Source organism: Lutjanus erythropterus, chromosome 13, assembly GCF_056507025.1.
Source record: "Lutjanus erythropterus isolate fLutEry1 chromosome 13, fLutEry1.hap2, whole genome shotgun sequence".
NCBI lineage: Eukaryota > Metazoa > Chordata > Actinopteri > Lutjaniformes > Lutjanidae > Lutjanus > Lutjanus erythropterus.
The window spans coordinates 31,141,565-31,162,026 of record NC_139329.1 but is presented as its reverse complement, the minus strand read 5'-3'; the positions used below and the strand labels follow the sequence as shown (position 1 = coordinate 31,162,026).

The 20,462-nt window shown below is 42.0% G+C and overlaps 1 protein-coding gene across 2 annotated transcripts in view; it reads left to right on the top strand.

Annotated features, from left to right (window-relative positions):
* The window catches only part of LOC146316846 (PDZ domain-containing RING finger protein 4), a 156,754-nt gene that overhangs the window by 78,836 nt on the left and 57,456 nt on the right, over positions 1 to 20,462 (top strand). The window contains exon 1 of one of the 2 annotated variants that reach the window (XM_084733264.1): positions 11,419 to 11,864. The exons of the other annotated variant lie outside the window; for it this stretch is intronic. Coding sequence (XP_084589390.1) covers positions 11,796 to 11,864 — 69 coding nt within the window. The 5' untranslated portion in view covers positions 11,419 to 11,795. Of the gene's footprint in view, positions 1 to 11,418; positions 11,865 to 20,462 lie in introns of those variants that run through there. 2 annotated transcript variants of the gene reach the window in all.

Sequence of the window (20,462 nt, the reverse complement as noted above, 5' to 3'; positions counted from 1 at the left end):
ATTGACTCTTAATGCTTTCCTTTAGTTCTTATTTGTCCCTTTTTCCACTCCTGGTAACAACACACTCAAGTGATCCATGTGTTTTTAATATATGAAGAGAGCTTTTGCGATAGCAGCAAATGTAATTAAACATGGTTTTATGAAGCGCCAAATGGACGCAAACACTGCAGACTCTATTGCGCTACAGGACATGAGGCTGTATTAGTCTTAGCCAGCATTGAAACATTACCAGTCCGTCACTATCTGATCCAGTCCCCTAAATTGGAGTGCCAACACACCAGCATGCGGCACAGCATGTTAAATCACACACATCTCCCTCTCACTCTCCTCCCTTTGGTTGTCGCCTGCTCTTGTTTTCTTATCAGGGGGACTGAAAATAAGATTCCTGCCCCCTGGGTATCATCATAATTCCAGACTAATCTGTGTGCTGAAAAACAAGCGAGTGATCCATCTGCAGGTCTGTTATTACCACCGGATCTGTAGCCATTCTCATTCTGGAGCGTCTCGGCGTAGGTGAAGGTTTTAAGCTGATCCTCGGGCGCACCGATGACTTGCTCTCGCCAGGCACGGGAAAGGAATATAAGTCACCAAAAAACAAGGCATATAGGAAATGGGGGTTTGTTTGTGCCCCCACCAGGCCAGCTGAAGCGCTTGGAGGAGCACAATGAACAAGCCTATCACAACACAAATTATAGAGCACATGAAGGGTGCTGGTGGAGGTCTGCTGCTGCATCGCTGCAGAGCAAATACAAATTACTGAGCCGCTGCAAAAGTCTGACTAGGTTGAAATACTTTGTTATTCAACTTTTCTAAATCTTATTATTTTTGCCTCACTGCTTTGGAGCAATTGAGGAAATTACATCAGTTGATTTCAATAAACCTTAATACCAGGACCATATTACCAGTGCGCCCTGCCATTCCTTTAAAACTACAGATTGAAAATAAAATGCCCAAAAAAGAAAATCTCTGCATCAGTTTCCTTTATTGAATTTTTTCCATCAACGTGTAACTTTTGTGATTGAATCTTTCTGCCAGAAGCTCAGGAAACTTTGATCGTCACTCTGAAAATATGGTAGAAATCAGACCAGGGTAGCAGATAGGATAGCTGAAGTGAAGACAGGAAACGGGGAGAGAGAGGAAGGATGACACGCAGCAGAGGAGGAGGAGTCAAACCCACAGCTGCTGCAGTTGTTCATTTTAAGAGACATGCCTTCTTTAACAAAGCAAAAGTATTTTTCTTTTCTGATTACTTGATGAACTCATTTGGAGTCATGCTTTTGGCCACCTGATGAATTTAAGTCTTTTTTGCTCTGTTTTGGTCTCCTCCAACTGCTGAGAAAGATATGTGGGTATATATGAACTCTCTTCACTAGCTAGATGGTAACTTTGTCTGCTGTTTAGTGCTGGGAAGTTTTCTTAAGAAGCAGCTACCTGCTCTGTGCCTGGAGGCAAGGTTTGTGAGAATTTGTGGACTGGTAGACCACAGCAGAGAGATAAAAGGCATTAGAAAAGTGAATGGAAAAATTTAAAGCTGGAAGGTCAGGCGATTCCTTTGGGTTTATCTTTCACCTTACCAATAATAATTTGAGCCACTGCTGATAAAAAATATTTAAAACCGAAGCTTAAGGCTCCATTGCGTGCTTGGAAATGTTTACCCCATCCTTTGTACGGTCATTTCATCTTATATTATCAGGGATTGGGAGAGCAGCAACTGCTGGATGTGCTTCATGTGACTTTGCCCCAACATGACATTGGGAAAGACCACGAGGACACTGGTATTGTGTCCCTGAAATGAGATGACCTGTCGGTGACATTGCCTCGAAAGGCCTTGCATAGGACACAATAAGTGATTGCAGGTTTTCTGCTTATGCTAGAATCAGCATAAGAGTTGAATAGATGGAGCAGAACAGGTTGGTTGGAGTCTAACCCGTTTGCCCTCTGAGCTGATTGTCTCTATAGATCCACCTTCTCTCTTCAGGAGCACAAAACTCTTATCCACAATCAAAGGTGTATTGACTGTGTATTGACGAATACTCAGCCAGCAGTAGGCAGAGTGTGAAATCAATGACATGCCTGTTGTACATGTTAGCTGCTTGTTGTCAGTGAGAATTGCCACCTTGAGCCTCTGTGACAGTACACAAATTGATTAACTCGCTTTACTTGCTCTTAAAGATACATGTTTTAAATATTAAGATATAAAAAATGAAAAATATTTAGAGTTTTAATTTCTTGATTATAGGGACGTAATGATGGGGAAAACTCAAGGTACGATAATACTGTGATTAAAAAAAAGTCTGCAATACTATATTTAGTATTTCTCATGATATTGAAAAATAAAGAAAAAGATGACTAGCTGAAAAAATGTCTTAAGTAATACATCTTATGTGTCCATAATTTTTGTTCTTGTGAAATTTGGTTTTCCTCTTAAGTTTAAGTGCTGCCATTTTCCTTGTTAAGTAAAAGTAAAATAAAATAGTTAACCACATAATTTTACGGTAAACATGGTCACAGTCCAACACTTTCAAGACGTTTTTTATTGCAATATTCAGTATATTGTTTACTGAAAAAAGTGACTTCTTGGACCAACTTAAAAAAAAAATTTGGTCACACACAAATTAATTCCCTGTGGTCTTGTTACTGTGTGTCAGATAACATAATAAACAGGGTGGAGCCCGGCCCACAGAGGGATCGTATCTGGCCACAAATATCATTAAACACCTCAGGCAGCAGGAGCAGGCAGACCTATGGACCTCTAATGTGTCTCTGTTAGATCTACGGATATACGGCGCATGCTTCACAGCTAAGCTTTATTTATGCTGGAGTGCTTTATGCATCTGAAACGATTACTATTCATCACAGGGCGGCTGGGGGAACTTAAACAGCCATCAAGGCTAAATATAAAAGAGCCAACATTTTCACCTTCGTTTCCCACAGAGCTGCAGGGAGGCGGGTGCAGCGGTAGTGCACGATGTCCGGAGGGTGTCTTGCTACGCGGGTGGCGTCGAGGTCACGGTGTCATGTGGTTGTGAGTGTTTTCATGGCAGCAGTTAGTGCAGGCCACATGGTCTGCAGCCAGGGGTTGAACGAATATGAAAGTAGACAGGAGCATCCAGCAGAGAAGGTAGCGGGAACGTCTTGTCTTTCACTCAACTCTCCTCTCATTCCCCTTTTCTCCTGCAGCTTAAAGCGCCAGCCTGAATGTTTTCTCCCTGAAAAGGTCACCACTCTTACATGTGTTAAACTGATGTAAACCACACTTCACACGTGATGGACATTTCTGACATGCTGGGACAAACATGTTGGGAGACACAGAGAGTAGTGCACAGCTGAGTGTGATGGAAATGTTATTCCAATTAGTTGTGGGTGATAAAATCTTTTATGATGATGTGTGCAATCTTATTTAGGGATATTGATATGCATCTACTGAAAAAATCAATTAAAGGGGCATGACCAATTTTACGCAACAATCTAAAGATGCAGTAAGTGATTCTGGAGAAAGATGGTTGTTTGTTGAGTAGGGTTTGGTATCGTTTTTTTTCTGATACCGGTGCAAAAATGATACTTTTAAATCCGTGCTGGCGCCTAAACGGTGCCTGATCTGATACTTTTTCAAAAAGGAAGCACAAAATGATGGTTGATGACATGAAAGAACAGAATTTTTCATTGCTATGGCACATTTGACTTTGAAATTGAAAACTATATCAGCTATTAACAGTTTAACTGCAATAAATTCATGCTACATAATAGTTACAGTGCTAATAAAAGCAAAATAAATAAGAATTCAAGTTTCAAACTTCTCCTGCTTTCATCATCATCAGTGGTCTCCTGGTCAGAGGTATAAATTGCAAGTTATCTGCTTACGAGTGTGTGCCGTGTGCAGTACCTTTTCCTAAGATGCCAAGTCATTGACTGTGGGTCATGACGTAAAATTACAAACCATGATTCACCAGATACTTCTGTTTACACATAATTATTTTTAAACGTTTATTGGACATTACAAGCATTATTGGAATTGATTTGAGTGAAATATAGATGCACTTTAGACCATATAGCTCTACACTTTGATTGTGTTGACCGTGGATAGCAGAAGGCTACCTGCTGCCAGAGAACTAAACAGATTCTTCTTTCCCGCTCAAGGAAACCATACCTGTATAGCTGCATTTATTGTTGTTTCTATGGACACCATGACAAACCTAATGCAGACACTCTGAAAATTAAATTGTTAAACTTTTAGCGTTGGAGTGAGGACTGAACAGTCACAATGGATAGATGCAAATTTTCTGAGGGCTGGCTTAATTTAAAGCCCGAATGGCTCAGAATTCTAAATGGCAAAAAAAGAAAGCAATGTTCAAACTTATAAACCTTCCAGCAATTACTTGGCAACATGAATGTAACATACATGTTAACAGCTGGATTTTAAACCATTTATTCAGTCTGGAAATTTGAGTATGGAAAGTATTTGAAATAGAAAAGGAGACTTTGAGAGGAGGAGTAGAACTCACAGACCACTTGAATTACAATATGCTAAAAGGTTATTATGGAATTTCTGCCCAATGATGCCAAAAATAAACTGCCTTCCACAGCTTTAAGTACTACTCAGCCTGTGAAAATGGTTGCATTGTATAATTCCTTCTGTGGCTCTGGATGGATCTTTGTCAAGTTGTGAGTCTGAACAGTCCATGATGATGTGCAGTAATTGTCAAGTTTTCTCAGTGTGCTCAGAATCAGGCAGGGAGGGTCTAATGAAAAGGATTGTTGCATTATGGTGCTTAAACACATCTCAACATATGAGCTGCATGAATATATGTAATGGCTAGATTACCAAATTCAGATGATCTCTCAGAGAGTTGAGAATTTGATTTCATCCCTTTGACCCAAATGCTTCAAACCTACTATTGCCATGGTAATCAAGCTCCAAATCAGTATTTGCTGGGTTTTTTTCTATTACAATGATATCAAAGCATATGAGTAAATAATTGCTGCAAACACCCCTATTACATCAAAGGTGTGAATTATAATTTGCAGGTATTACCTGAAGATGTAACATCCAAATAATATGTAATAACAACAAATATATGAGATGTGCTTAAGTCACTCTGACACCCTTGATAAATAAAATACACACATCACAATATGTTTTTTTTTTAGCTAATCCCGTAAAAGAATTCCTGAAAAAACATTGGCTTTATTCATATTGATGTAAAAATCCTGTAAATCCAATGTAACCATTAAACAGTCCAGCTTATTGATTGGCAGCATTGCCTGAAGTAGCAACAGAGATATAAAAACAATAGTTGTCACAATATAAACTATTGTATTGCAATGTCGATCCACCGTAATTCCAGCCATGCATATTTCACGCAGACTGTCTGATTCTGTAGGTGTTGGCAGCACCACTCAGACTTACTGCATATTTCATCCTGATCTCACAGACAGACATTTTCATCCTTGACTTTTGCTTCTTCCCCTCGACAAAAACCGTAAAATCTTGGCACATGTCACTTCCTCAGCAGTTTTACAGTCGGTGAAAAGCTGGAGCTTCCTGTCTGATGTGCACTTTGTTTCATCTTCATGCAGACAGACGGGGGGCATCAGGGTTAACCTGATCTCATATAGGACGTCTGTGTTTTGTGGCGTCTCTGCGGTGTGTCATGTAAGTATGTATGTATGTCAAGTTTAGGGAAAACTCCTCAAAAGTGGTGCGACGTCTCAGAGAAGAGGCTCATTAGCAGCAAAGCAAATGTGAATTTCATGCCAGAATTCATCTTTAACATATCATCATTAATTTATGAGAAAGATTTGCTCATAAAATATTTCTAGGTTACTGACATCACATTATAAGTGAGGCAGATACATAAATATTGTCTTATTATTAGCTAAACATGCTAATCGCAGGGTCAGCTAACCCAATTATTCATAATTAATCTGTGCAATTTGCATAGTTTGAAAAAAAAAAAAGCCATAGACACAGTTTGTGTGGGCAGAAATATGAGTTTAAATAGCTTTTCAGGCCATGAATTAGATAGCCATTATGTTGATTGCTTAAAAAGCAATATGGCAAGTGTTACCATGCACAGCAGCCTACAGTGTGCTATTTTTATCCATGGTCATGTTCCCACATGAATTAAAGATTCAGACCTTTTTAATAATTTATTGTCATTGAGAAAGATGTTTTGGTTGGCTTCCCACGGTCTGGCCACGGTGGCTTTGAAGCACCCACCTGTGCATTCGTGTGCGCACACCGGACCGACTCCCGTCAAAGCTGTCATTGGAGGAAGCGGGCTGTGCCCATGATTCATTCACAAAAGGGCCTCATTTAATTACTCCCAAATCAGGTCACATGGATACCCAGGAGGAGCGGCTGCTTTACGGTGGCAGCGGGCGATCAGATCTGAGCCACGCGTCACATCACAAACCACTCTCAGATCCCCATGGCCCTCCGTTCACGTGAGCAGGATTTCAATCTTCAGCGCTCACAGCAAAGAGATTTCCACCCACCTGGTGTGTCAGAGCAGGCCTAATAAACCTGTTTATGTATTAAACACTGCAGGGACACTTGATATTCCTGACAGACATCACCATAGACAAGTAATCACAGCAATAAGTGCGTCTTATTAAATCTCCAGCTCTTTTTAAGATGCTCTCTTGTTTGTTGTCAAGGTTACCATAAGCTTGCACAAGTGTTGGAATACAGACATCTCCTCCACTTCGCTGGGATGAGCCGAGCCTTTCTGTCCAAAAATCGAAGCTTTGTGTCTTAGATTAAATAAAACTCATCTCATACTTGAAATACATGAAATATCAGCTTCTCGGATGACGAGCGTCTTCTTTCACCTAAGCCGCTGCCAAGAGCTTCCCTGACAATAGCTTTGATTGGCAGCCGCAGCTGTACTGAAAAGTTGCTGCCAGAATGGAAATGAAAAATGCGCTCAGTATATTACCTACTTTAAAAGTCATTCAGATGTCATGCTGTTGAACCAGGCGTGGTGGAATATTGAATTGATCCAAGTTTTGTGCTCTGGCGAGTGGCGGTCGGCGGTATTTATCCCAGAACAAGAAATCGATACAAATACAGTTTGTGGCTACTGATTGTGACTTCATATTCCATGCTGCCGGCGTCCTGATCAGATGTCTTTTTGCTGCTCATTTTGCTGTATGCATGTATGTACTGACAGAGAAAAATACTCTTTCGCTCTGTGAGCATTAGGCAGACACGTCTGAGGGCCACAAGGGTTTACAGCTCGACTATATACCTACATTACACACTTGGCTGAAGGTTATACCTCCAGGTTTAAGGTGAGCTCAAATATCAGTTTGTCAGAAATGCAATTGAAGAAACCTCAAAATACACCTATCATAGGGGAGGACAAATCGCTTCTCCATGCCCAGCGAGGTGAGGCCCATTAACTGAGAGAATGAACACGATTGAGGGCCTGTTTCTAGCCGAGCAGGCAAAGGGCAGACTGGATGATGAACGACCGCTGGACAGTAGGAAAGGGACAGTCGAAAGGACATGAGAAGGTCGTCAATATGAAATATAGAGTTTATACCTAATGGCTACTTTAACTTTCCTTGCAAGTGTTAGATAATTATTGAGAGAGTTTATTATTCACAACAAAACAATATAAAACAATAAACACTTGTTTTGACTCACATTTTGAATCTTGAAGTAAAATATCTCAGACTTCTTCTTAACCGCTGGAGTTTCACAGGAAAACAGTGTTGCAGAATCTCTCAAACAGCTGAAGAGAATGGTGACCAGTTCTCAAACCTAGAAGAAAAACACACCTTAAAATTCCTCCATACTGCTCGCCTGGTGTAATCTAAGTCTCGTAAAGCCCCGACATGCCAAGCTGACTTGAAAGATGTAATTTACTCCGTGTTTTTAGTGTAAATCTTCACCGTAGCTTGAAGGCACGTTCACACGTGTCTTCTAAACTGGGCGTGTGTGTGGAGCGCGCAAGTGAACGGCATGTCGGGGCTTTGGATTATGGCAGATGAGCATTATTGAGGCATTATTTGCTCTCTTTTCTGTCTTTTTTTTTTTGATATTTGACATTTGATAACTGGCTACTATTCACTTCTGCAACACTGTTTTCCTCTGAAACTCCAGCAGTGTTTTGTGGACTAAACCCGACCTTCAATCAGCATGAGGGTGAGCAGATGATGACTGAATTTTCATTTTAGGGTGAACTATCCCTTTAAGTATACATTGTTAACCCTGATCATTACTTCTCCATAGGCAAAGAGACGATTTATACATCCACTACAGCTTCACCTTGTCAGAAAGTAAATGGTTTTACTAAATGTATCTATAATGTGCTCATCGTGCCCTCAGGTCGCATTGGAAATGCAGTCTCAGGTAAATTCATGCTGTCACAATGTAAAACCCTCGGCCATAAAACACCTCGGGAGAGCTTTTATCAGTCTTAATGCACTCCTCAAAGAGCATCCTTCACTGTGCGCATCCCATCGAGAGGTGCTGCTTGACCGCAGGCAGAGGCTACTGTATCAGTCTCGCTGAACACATGATGAGGAAGACCATTTGGGTGACCGATGACCATCTTAACCTTTCCGGGTCAGCGGGTGCAACACCACAGAGCGATGGTCACCCAGAGCTGAGCCTGGAGTACAGTTCTTCATGTGTGCTAATATCGGATACTGTCAGCACACTGTCAATCTGATATTTGTCTCTCTATGCAGGCAGGACATTGTATTCCACCCTTGATGGTTTCACATTTTCTATCTGTGCTGACTGTAGACAACTAGACAGGCTGTCCTCGTTGCTCACAATCACTTCAATCCTCGATATACAATTTCAGAAGACTGCCTCTGAGTCACATTTTCTTCATAGTCCGTTGTACCGCAAGCAAACATAGCACCCCTGTTCATCAAATGCAATATTATATCCCCGCTCCTCAGTCTCCCAACAAGACCCTTTGATGTCAAATTGACACTTTAGTGAACAGCACTTCATGGATTTGATATTGCCTGGCAACTGCAGAAAACCCACTCCTTGTGGCTTCTTCAGGATGAGGAGCGGATGGTAGCAAAGGATGGTTCGGGTGGCAGAGATGGAAGAGCCGGGATGGTAGATGGTATTAACTGTAATGGCGCTGTATGATGTAGGTCTCTGTTTGGCTTGCCTCCAGGCTGTGGAGCAAAATTAAAGCCCGGAAAATCGGATTATGGAATCCCCGGGGGTGGGATGCCCAGTAGCCAGCTGATGAGCGCTCATCTACTCTTAGCTGTATTCTGCACAGCGAGCCCCGCTGTTGGCTGGGAGGCCAATTTGTTAACAATTATTGCTCGTTAGTGAAGCTTCCTGGTAGTGAAGGGGGATTCCATGGTGGAGGCAATAGCTGAGGTCTATTGTCTTGCAATTATCGCAGTTTGAGCGAAGGCGCTGGTTGATATATTGTCTGTGAAGTCTCTGGCTTTGCTGATTGCCAATTTGCAGCGAGGACCCCCATTATCAATGACACCTGTAGTGCCTACTGAGTTATAAATATGCAATAATTTGTTTTTCTTACATTATGCCAGTGCTCATCCGTAGCAGTTTGTGTCAATTCATATTTGACTTACAAGATAGTTGGGTTCTGCAGCGTTGAGGTTCGTTGTATTTTGGATGTATGTGCTGCTGACTTACCATTATATTGTGATGAATCTCACATCTCATCATTATAAGAAGAGCTGCCACTAATTATTTTCAGCATCAGTTAATCTGCAGATCATTTTTTCAATTAATAGATTAAACGTTTGGTTAATGAAATGTTAGACTTTTTTTTTTTTAAACCATGTTCTATCACAATTTCCAAAGGCCCAAGATGATATCACCAGATTTGTTGTTTTGTTCAAACAACACTTCAAGACTGAAGATATTAGGTTTCTTAACAAATAGAATAAAGAAAAGCAGAAAAATCTGTGAAAATTAAACATTTTTGCCTGAAAAAATGCATAAAAATTTAATCAAAAATACTTGCAGTTATCTTTTTTGTAAATCTATCTATAATTAATTTCCTCTGTAATAAATAGGTAATAAGGAAATCTACACAGGGCTTTGGCCAGTCCATCGTTTTTTTGATTCTCTGTTTTTCAGGGCATTTTTTGAGATTTTATTTTGTTATTTTAATGGTCTACCTCCAAAGAACAAGTGAGAGCCGCTGCTCAGGGACAGACTCTAATTCAGCGTCACAGTCAGAGGCACTGAGCTGAAGAACAAGAGGAAGGAAAACAGCCTGTAGAGCCAGAATATTTTCAAACCTAACATGGTAAATTGGGGATTTATTTCCACCAAACCAAAGTTGGTGACAGATGGAACTGTGGAAAGACTGATCAAGACAGTTTTGGAAAAACAGGGTTTTATTTTGTCGTTTGATAAAGAAAATAGGTGTATAATCAGTTTGTTGTTTTAATCTCCCAACCCTATTGTGTATTTATTCTCATTATTGATTGAACCTTTGATTATTTCTCTCAATAAATTGTTTAGTCTATAAAATAGTGAGAAAGACCAACAATCCAAAACACAAAGATATTCCTTACAAAGTGATATTAAACAGAGAAAAGTGGCAAATTAAAGCAATTGGTTAATTTAAAAAAAATGGGGATCAGCTAATTATTAAATGAACAATTTATTTCAGTACTAAAAATATTGCCATTATTTGATGTAGGAATGTTAATGAGAAATCATCAATCAATTAATTGCCATTGAGAATTTAACTGATTAAAAATGCATTAATTGACAATAATGGATAGAGAAATTGTACTAATAGTGCCTCATTTGACATTGTTTGTCTGACAGAGGAAAAAAACGTAAACCTCAACTTAAAATGATGAAAAAAAGATAAAAAAAAAAAAAAAAAAAGCCAAGAAAAAATTGGGAAAAAAATTGAAAAATTATCTTATTAATTATTGATCGAATAGTTGATTGTTAGCGCTTTCCATTATTGGTTAAGGCAAAATTTGCAACCCTATTTTGCTGTAATAGTATTCACCTCTTGATCTTTCCTTGCGTTAGTGGTTCTTTCAGGAATAAACTCTACGAGTCACCCACTCATGAAGCAGATAAACAGTCAATTCATGAGCATCAGATGCAGTTAAGTTACCCATCAGCCTTAGAAAACCTCGCCTGTCCACAGTGTGTGTCGTCTCCTCAGCCCACAGTGTGTGTCGTCTCGGTACAGTCAGCCCTGCCCAGGCTCCTCACAGGAGCTGCTCACACAAAGGAGCTTATTGTATAACTGTGCCTCAGTTTTAATGAACCGGCGCTCCTGCTCCCACACGCTCCTCCCTCTCCATCAGTTCCCTCCCCTGCTCCCGCCTCCCTCATGAATATCGCAGCGGTTCTCCGGCATTATTCATGAGCTGGTACCAACGTAGTCATGTGCGCTGATGCCAAGGAGGAAAAAGGGGGGAGTGTCTCAGTGAGCGAGAGTCACAACTCCGGCATGAGAGTGTGTGCATGAGTGTGTGAGTCTGAAATAGAGGGAGCGGGAGAGGAGAGAGGAGACGCACACCGGCTGATGCTGCTGCTACTTGTACCAGTGCTGAAGCTGCTGCCACACTCTTCATCACATCTGAACCTTCATCTGTTACGCTCAGCTGGAGCTCTCTGGTCCTTTTGAGCTGGGCTTGTTTATGACGTTTGTGTGTGTGAATGGGATGCCTGAAAGAGATGCTGCCTGCTAAGGAGTGACTGATGAGAACCAGCGCTCCGGTGTGGAGGGTTACCCCCTGTGTCCGTACCACCACTGCTCGGGGAGAATTGGACGCCTGGCGTTTCCACGACGACTATAATGGGCTGCAATCTGTGCACTTTACAGAAGCGAGAGGAACACTACAAGCTGCTGTATGAGATTGCACAGGTGAGCAGAGGCACGGCCGACTCTGGCATCGATTGTTGTATGTGATTCATTATACGTGCTATGAGGAGAGCACTTCTGGGCTGTTGCTGCCGCTTGTTTTTGAAAAAAAGGGGTCCAAACCGAGATAGGAGCCTTGTTGGGAGTGTTTCAGTGAGAAGATTGAAAAGGTATGAATGAGGGATTAATACACAAAATGAAAGTGAGGCAGCGTAATGTAGTGAGAGGCTTCTTACTCACCAGCAGATGTGTTTTGAGTAATGAGCAGTTGCTTAGAGAGCAGCCAGTGTGCAGCCCATTCATCCTGCTGAATGAATGGGCTGCATTTTTATAAAATAGTAGCACCTGAATACTTGAAATTTCACAATTCAAGTTTTCTTCTGGCACTTCTGTTGTGAGTGTTGTGGCAGCAGATTTGTTTTAACTTCTCGAAGAACAAGTTGGTGTTAAAGCTTTATTTCTTGTGTCATCGCACAAAAGTTCCAAAATAACACTGAACACAATTTAATTCAAATGGTCTGAGAGAAAACAAGACTTCTGCTCCTCCTTTTTGCTCTTTTTTCATGCTTTAGAAAATCAAGACCGTGATTGGGGATGTGACAGGTCGATAAGATATTTGATTGTTGAGACTCATTCCCAAAACATCGGTATTTGATGACCTGGGAATGAGACTCAACCAGCAACTCCAGGACCTCTTACCCTAGCTTTAATGGTCTTGATCTCAGGACACAGGCACAGTATACATCCATGCAAGTCTCAGAGTGTCAGATTCATTCATGCTTTGTTAGACTTCTGATGCAACTAGAAAATAATTATACACCTTTAAGGAATGTATACTCTGCATTTTATATACAAGTAATTGTCAGCATTAAGTGAGTTAACAGACAAACGGGCAGAGGACAGAATCTCAGAAAGCAGAGCAGAAAAGCAAGCGTTCACCTAACTACCTCCAGCCTCTCCATCAGCCCTCTTCCTGTGACAGGCTAATAACTGTGAAGCTCAGCGTCTCCTGGAAGTGGAGTAGTGCCACCCCCCCCCACACACACACCCCCCACCCCTTTCCTCCAGTTGCGCCTGCCTTCACGCCACTGTGATCACAGCCTCATTAGCCGTTTTATACAACCATCCTGTGCATTAATTAGACGTGAAATGTCTCTCTTTACCCTTGTGAAGGGACGGGATGAGAAGAAGCGGGGGTGGTAAACTATCTTGGGTTAACCACTGCCTCCAGCTTTTCAGCTCGTGTGCAACTTGAGACCAACTCCAGTGACGGACATTGTCTGTCAGATTTGGAGCTGCTTGAGGAAGCGCCGCGGTACAGGAGGTTGCACTCTCTAATGGTTTGTTTAATATTAGCAAGCAGACAGAATTGTCCGGGATCCATGAAAGATGAATAGTTAGCCGCCACTGCAGTGCCCGCCTCTCCTCAGGAGGACCATAAAAATAGTGCTGTCTTGGTGCTTATCTTGGCTTTTTGCGCCTCTCTCCGCACCAGTTGTTAAGAAATATCGTTGACTCCTTTTCTCGTGGTTTAGCAGAGGGGATCAGTATCCGCCAAGTGGGCCAGTCTCCAGGGCACACTCGCTGTTGACAGGAGCTCTCTCGCATGTCTGTCCACCCAGTGATATACCGAGCTAGTTCAGGCGGGAGCTGCAACATCAGCACCTACTTTCTGATCACCACTGTGGGAGGGAAGGCGGGAAGGATATAGAGCGTGGAGGATAAAGACTGGGATGGGAATAGAAAGTAAGCCGTTAAAGATGCAGTTGTTAGAGAAAGTGTGAGGGAGGAGAGGAAGGTGAGAGGGAAATTAAGGGAAGGAGCAAACAGGTGAAAGCTCATTTATGCAGGTAGAAGAGTAGTTATCAAGACTTTTGGTTTGAAATAATGTTATACCAATAAAAAAAAAACATACCTCATAGAAAACCACCTCTTGTCACAGTCTTGCATGTACATATTTGTGCACACACTCACATATGTCCCCAGAGAAAAACAAAACAAGCAGTACACCCTCGGCAACAGCACAGCAAATGCATAAAAACAGCAACACCGTTGGTAGAAATGAAGAGGAGGACAGACAGGGAGGAGAGTCTCCTCCAGGCAGTGGAGCTCTCCCTGCAGCTATAGAAGTGTGTCACCGTGTCTTTGTGGTCAGGAGAAGTGTGTTGTGACAGCGGGAAGCTGCGCTCACCGCTCACACCGCTGGCAACCTAATCCGCTTTCTTACATATCGTCTCATCTGTCTAGCTTGCTCAGCTCTCACCCTCTCTGAGCTCCATGTTTTTTCTATCATTCTTGCTCAATTCTTTATTCTGTCTGTGTGTCTTGTCTCTCTGCTGCTCACACACATCTAGACATATGCGCACACAGACACGCACACACACACACACACACACGCTACTCCACTCTTGTGATTATGCAGAGTCGGTGAATGTGTGTATGCAAATGAGGCAGAAGTGGTTTGCTGGTGTCACAGCGTGACTGACCGGCCTTGCAGCGGGTTGATTCGAGGAGCAGGAGTCAGTCTCAGTGGTTGGTTAGCCACCTTCCTCCCCTTCCCTTCACACCCAGAAACAATTTTGACACTCTCCCCGTCTGCCTGACCCCACTAGCTGTGGGAGATTTATGACTAGCTGGCTCCCTCACTCTCTCTCCATTCCCTCCTTTCCCTCTGTTCTCACGGCTGCGGGTGTTCTGCATGGAAATGTGCTCACCTTTCTCAGCTGGCCTGCAAAGCTATCTCACAGGGCTGACATTTTTTATTTATTGTATCAGCTTTCTTGCCTGGACAAGAGGACACAGGAATCTCTCTGCTTCCTGTGGCCTTGTTCTTTTTTCTTCTGGTTTCTTATTTCTATGTCTGCTGCTGATCATACCTTGTGTATCCTCCCTTTATTCTCTTTCTTTCTCTGTTTTGATTCCTCTGATCTCTCATCTTCTTTGATTACATTTGTTTCAACCTTTGCTCCAGCCTCCTCTCTGCTGGATTCCACTCTAGTTGACCTTCCAGTGATTGTTCTCTGCACAGAGGAGAAGAATTGTGTACTAAGTTTTTTTTCTCCATTTTGGTCAACAAGGATAAAACCTTGTTGAACCTACTGACCTGAGGTTCAGCAGCTCTCAGCGCTTATGGTCGACCAGACTCTTACAGCTTGCGATCTCCACCAGGCTGCTGCTGCTTAGGCCGTTTTTGCAGACAATAACATACTGTAGTTGATTCGCTCTGTGATCTGGCAGAGCTTTGTAATTCCCTTTGTGTCCGTGAGCTCCCCTCGTGAGTGTCACACATTGTCTGTGCACCGCTGAAACCCAGTGATGTGTGGCTTTTTTGGGGCTAATTAGCAGGATGGCAGATGTTGATGAGAGGAGCAACACAGCGTAGCTCGGAGTTATGTTGGTAGGATGAGATTTTTGCAGTCTGCAAGTGTGTTGATGCATTAATGGTCTGCATTATCTTTTGACAAAAACCTTTCTTGTAAATAGGATTGCAGTCAAAAGAAAAAGGACACCTTCAAGTGCCAGAATGCAGTTAGTGCTGATAGTAAGCCACCACTAGGCTACAGTAGCAGCCAGTCACTTTTAAGGTTGCTGCGTAATGAATTTCATCCTTAGCAGCGTAGAGTACAGACCCTCTATATTTCATTATCCTGTTTTGTCATTTCCCAATGAGCCCGGCTTTCCTTTTTGTTACTCGAAGTTTTGAAGGCAGCATAGCCAGTTTTATAAGTTTTATTAGACGGGAGCAGAATCACTCTCCGCTGCATTTCAGAAATAAATGGAAAGCAGCTTCCCAGCTCAATGAGGCACAGCAGTCCCTGATAACTTGCTGATGCATATGAATGAGAATGAGGCGCACACACAGCACACACACACACACACACACACACACACACACGTACAGACACACACATCTGTCTACAGGAAACAAAAACAGTCTTAGTGAATATTCTAACTATAAAACCAGAAAGCCGTGTTCATGAATTTTAAGAGTGTGACAGCGCTCAGGAGGCTGGCTGTAATGGAATCTCAGAGTTTAGCAATGTCATGTTGAGCAGAGTCACCAGGTTGACACGACAGGACACACGGACGTGAAATGGGGTAGATCTGGAATTCATTTGTTCCTGGTGTGAAGGGCGACTCCCAGGAGTTTAGGTGCTGCAGTAGAGTGGATAGTCCACTCTGTGTGGCAGCACCAGATATGAATCCTGTGGACCAGAGGAGGTCTAAGGAGGACACAGATGACTTGCTGCTGTTTCTGCGACACCACTTGCACATGTGTGTAATGGCTATGCATTCAATAAATGGTTGAGCAGCTATCACAAGAGCCAGGCTTTCTGAGAGAAAGGTTGGCAAGCCGCAGCGGGCTGCATGGATCAGCACATACAGAAAAGCCTGCAGCAGTGTACATTTTTGTTATCTTTGCAAGCAAGGGTATTTGTTTTGCATTCAGTCTATAGAGTTGCAAAGCGGGAGAGGAGTAATCTTGGGCGTCCAGGGCTCTGAAAGTAAAAGTTCATTTTCTGTTTTGACGATGTTACTCGAGTTACAGTGGAAGCGCCTCCAAAGCTTGAATGGTCAAGAAACTCTCCCTAAATTGTCAGTACAAAACATGACAAATGATTTACATTTCTCTGATAAGAACTTAAAGACATTCCTTGACTGTTTCAGTCAGTCAGGAAGAAAGTCAGGTGATTTTGTGTCAGGGAAGTTTGATATTGATAACAGTGTGGTGATTTCAAAGGAGGCATTTTGGGCCCTGTTTATTATTTTTGTTTTCTGCTTAACAGTGTTTTAAAGCTGTAGCCTATTATGTAACATTTCCACATTAAAATCATTAAAACGCTACACCTATGTTATATATTTTGCTGAGTTGTGTACCTACATCATCCTAAATGTTTCCAACAATGGTCAAACTCAGAGAAATACATAATTTATTCAACGCAATGGTGCATTTCCTTCTGGCTGCCAGTTGCTATAACATTGGTTACATCAGAGAGTGAAGAACAAAGTTGGGGAACTTGTCTAAACATAACATGAATAAAACTTGAATACATTACCTTATTCGTTAGCATGATTTCTGCCCTAGTCACATCAGATAGATGTTAATTGGCAACGGTGGTTGTTTAACAATTAAGACAAGAACTCCTATGATCCCACGCTACTTCATGATGTGAGAGTGACCCCTAGCGGCAGAACTTACTTATTATGCGTTTAATCTTGTTTTGTGAAACAAAAAAGACACTGTACACACTGTTTTTATTATTGAAGGTACAAGCCTGTGTAAGTGTCAACTACACGACCGAAGGAGCCCTTTTTATAAAATACAATCCAGCGCTGATTGGTAATAGCAAGTGAAAGATAAGGATCATGTTTGAAGAAACCTCTTAAACAAATTGAGCAAAAAGTTCCTTGGTTTCAGTTTCTTACTTGTGACAGCTTCCTGCCTTGTTACTTGCAGACCTATTGTGAAATAGAAATTTCAATTTGAGGAAAAACCTCCTCTTTGCTTGTGTGACTATGTATGTCCCTGTGATGGTACATGAAGGCTAAACCTTGCTCTCAGCCCCCACCACATCTTCGTCTTCTATCGTCAGACGGTTAGCTACAAATGTTCTCATCCATCTTCTTGTCCCATTATGTTTTTTGAAAGATGTCCCTCAACCATTAAAATTGATAGAAGTGAAGAAAGAGGGGGAGGAGAGAAAAAAAACCCTGCTGCTTGATTGATCTTGTGTCCGCCGAGGAAAGATTGGCCTGAAATATAATCTGGGTTCTCTGGGCTGCTTTTACAATTTACAAGCAATACAAAAGTCCATATTTTTGAAGCTCGGATGGACAGATGTACACACACACAAATCCTCTTCATGCCTCGCTAATATAAAGAACATTTTTTCTAAATCAGCCCCATTCCCAGCATCAGTTCCAATGCTCTTATTATGCTTCATCCTGCAGCCTCTAACCAGAAGCCTGACCTGTCAGCCAGCCATGTTTGATTACAACACAAATGGATGTCTGTGAGCCTCGCCGCTCTCTGTCTCGGGGTTCCCAGCAGCAGAAATTGAGATCTAAATATGCTGAGATGATCTTTTTCCACTTAGGCTGTTTACAAAGGAGCAGTATTTACCTCCCCACTCTATAGCTCCCCTCTCAGCGTCTAATGCTATTCCCATACTGATCAGGTTGAAGACGCTGCAGAGAGTGTTGCATAACCACAGCCTCACGCTGGCTGTGTAACTGAAGATTTCATCGTCTAATTTTGTGTGAATCACACATTCAGACGCTTGGCTGCTTCTGTATAACGAACTGCAGTCGCTCCAGCAGTTTGCTTTTAAAGGCACACTATGCAGTATTTTCCTTTAACACAATTTACAGTAATAGTCTTAAATAAAAATAAATCCAGCCATCACTTATGACCCACTAGAAGTGTGTGTGATGGTGTCTGTATCTGCAGAGACCCTGCCCTCTGCCTGTATATTCTTATTTTCTCATATTTTGCTGTGTTTGGGACATTTTTCAGCATCCGCCTTTGATAGCTTGATCTTTTTCTGGTTTCTTGAATATTTTGGCATTGACTTTACTGTAACGACAGAAGTCCTTGTGAAGCTTTTTGAAGCATAGCTTTTGCTCAATTGAGGTGATTGTTACAAGATTTGCAGAAGTCATTGTTCAGCTTCTAGTCAAGAAACTTACCAACAGCTGAATAGATTAACTAAGAATAATTTTAGACGTTTTAAAAGGACAAGGCCATTAAAAGATGGGAAGACATGCATGCATTCAGCTTGTGTGTCTATAGGTGCAGACAGATGGTCAGGTTGACATATGGTGGATGTTTTGCAGCATAATGTGAAACCAGTGCAAGAGAAATTTGTGAAGGAATCAATAGGCAGAATCATAATTAAAATTTTGAATGATTATTTGGAATTGGTTCTTGATGCCCAACCATAGTAAGGACATCTCCGTCTCCATGTCTCTCCTCTGCTCGCTGTCTGTGAGAGTTGCAGACAGAGATAGACACACAGACAGAGCAGAGAGGACACAGCAACAGGAAGGTTCGCTTTGGCTGCATGCACACAATATCTGCCATTGTAAGGAGGTGTGGCCCTGTTTATTTGTGCTTTAGAGTGTAACTGCTGTGAAACAGTCAGAATTTTTTTTTCTGTGTCACCACTTTGTTCTTGCTAAAGCCCCTCCCCCAACTCCACTCGCTCTCCTCTCTCCTCCTATGAATTGTGTTTTTTTCTTTCAAAAGCATTCACAATGTTGTTTTAGATAAGAAAAGATTAAAAAGAAAGTTAAATCACGCACACTTTGGCCTCGATCTATTCGCTGTACTCCTCAGATACAAATGATGTCACAATTGGCATAAGACATGAAGTCAATGGTTTTTATCAGTCAGTCCACTAAATCTCACCGTGGAGGAGCAGGAGGGATTTAAGAGGGAACTGATGAATTGACCTTTTCCTTTTCATCTGTTTCTTATCTCAATAAGAACCCAGCTGACCTTTTCAGCCACATATCAAGTCTCTGGACCCCCTTGTCCCCCTTATGCTCTCTCTCCAAACCCAACATGAACATAGCTCTTCAAAATTAGTTTTATCTCCCGTATGTGCTTCTGTCTGTACTGATTTCTTTCATCACGCTCGCAGCTACCGCCAAAGAAGGGCTGCACAAACAAACCATGACATACCATTTTCCTTAGGGGACTAAAGCTGTTTATCAGAGAACAAATTTCTCTACATCTCACTGCTGCAGGGTGTCAGACGTGGAAGTGCTTGTTTTGGCTGTTTGCTGTTCTAAGGTACTCAGACAAGGCCTGTGAAAGGAGGTTATTGTCTGAGGTACGTGCGCGGAAACAACAAGAAACCAATTATGGAAGCAAACAAAGTCCTGGAGGTCATTATGTTCATTCACCTTCCTTTTTTTTTATTCCAGTAACCTCATTAATTCATTGGGATAAAAGTAATTTCACTCCGGGTAGATCTCACTTTGGAGCATGAGGATGACATCAGCGTGGCGTCATTCATAAGTAACACCAAGCCTTGTCTTAGTGCATGTTTTTACTTTCACATGCTCATCAAGATCAAAGGCCGTCAACTTCAATCAGACTGGCGGAGCGACGGAGAAAATGAACTACATGCCTGAGTATCTCAGTGCAAATCCCCAGTGAACCAGAGCCTCTATTTAATGAATTGAACCCGGCGCAAGATGACTCAGATGTTGTGTGTGTGTCTAAAGAGCTGGGAAACGGCACGTTACTGTGGCTTGGGGGATATGAAACACTTTTTGTCCTAGTCTTTTTGTTTGTTACCGTATCTCTGCCAGTAAACAAAGGACAATGGAGGCATATTTTCCTGCCCCCAGTATTATTAGCCATGACTTGTTGCCCTCAGTCTAACTCAGAACACGACATTATGCATTTCAAAGCATCTCTGGTGTGTGCAAGCATGACTGTTTATGGAAATATGAGCATGCATGTGTGCATGGAAATGTGTGTGTGTGTGTGCTCAGAATTATTTGCGTCTCGGTCCAAATTGGTTTGCGTCTGTGCTTGATTGCTGCAAGTATGCATGCGTGTCTGTGTGTGTGTGGTCGCTTTTTTAC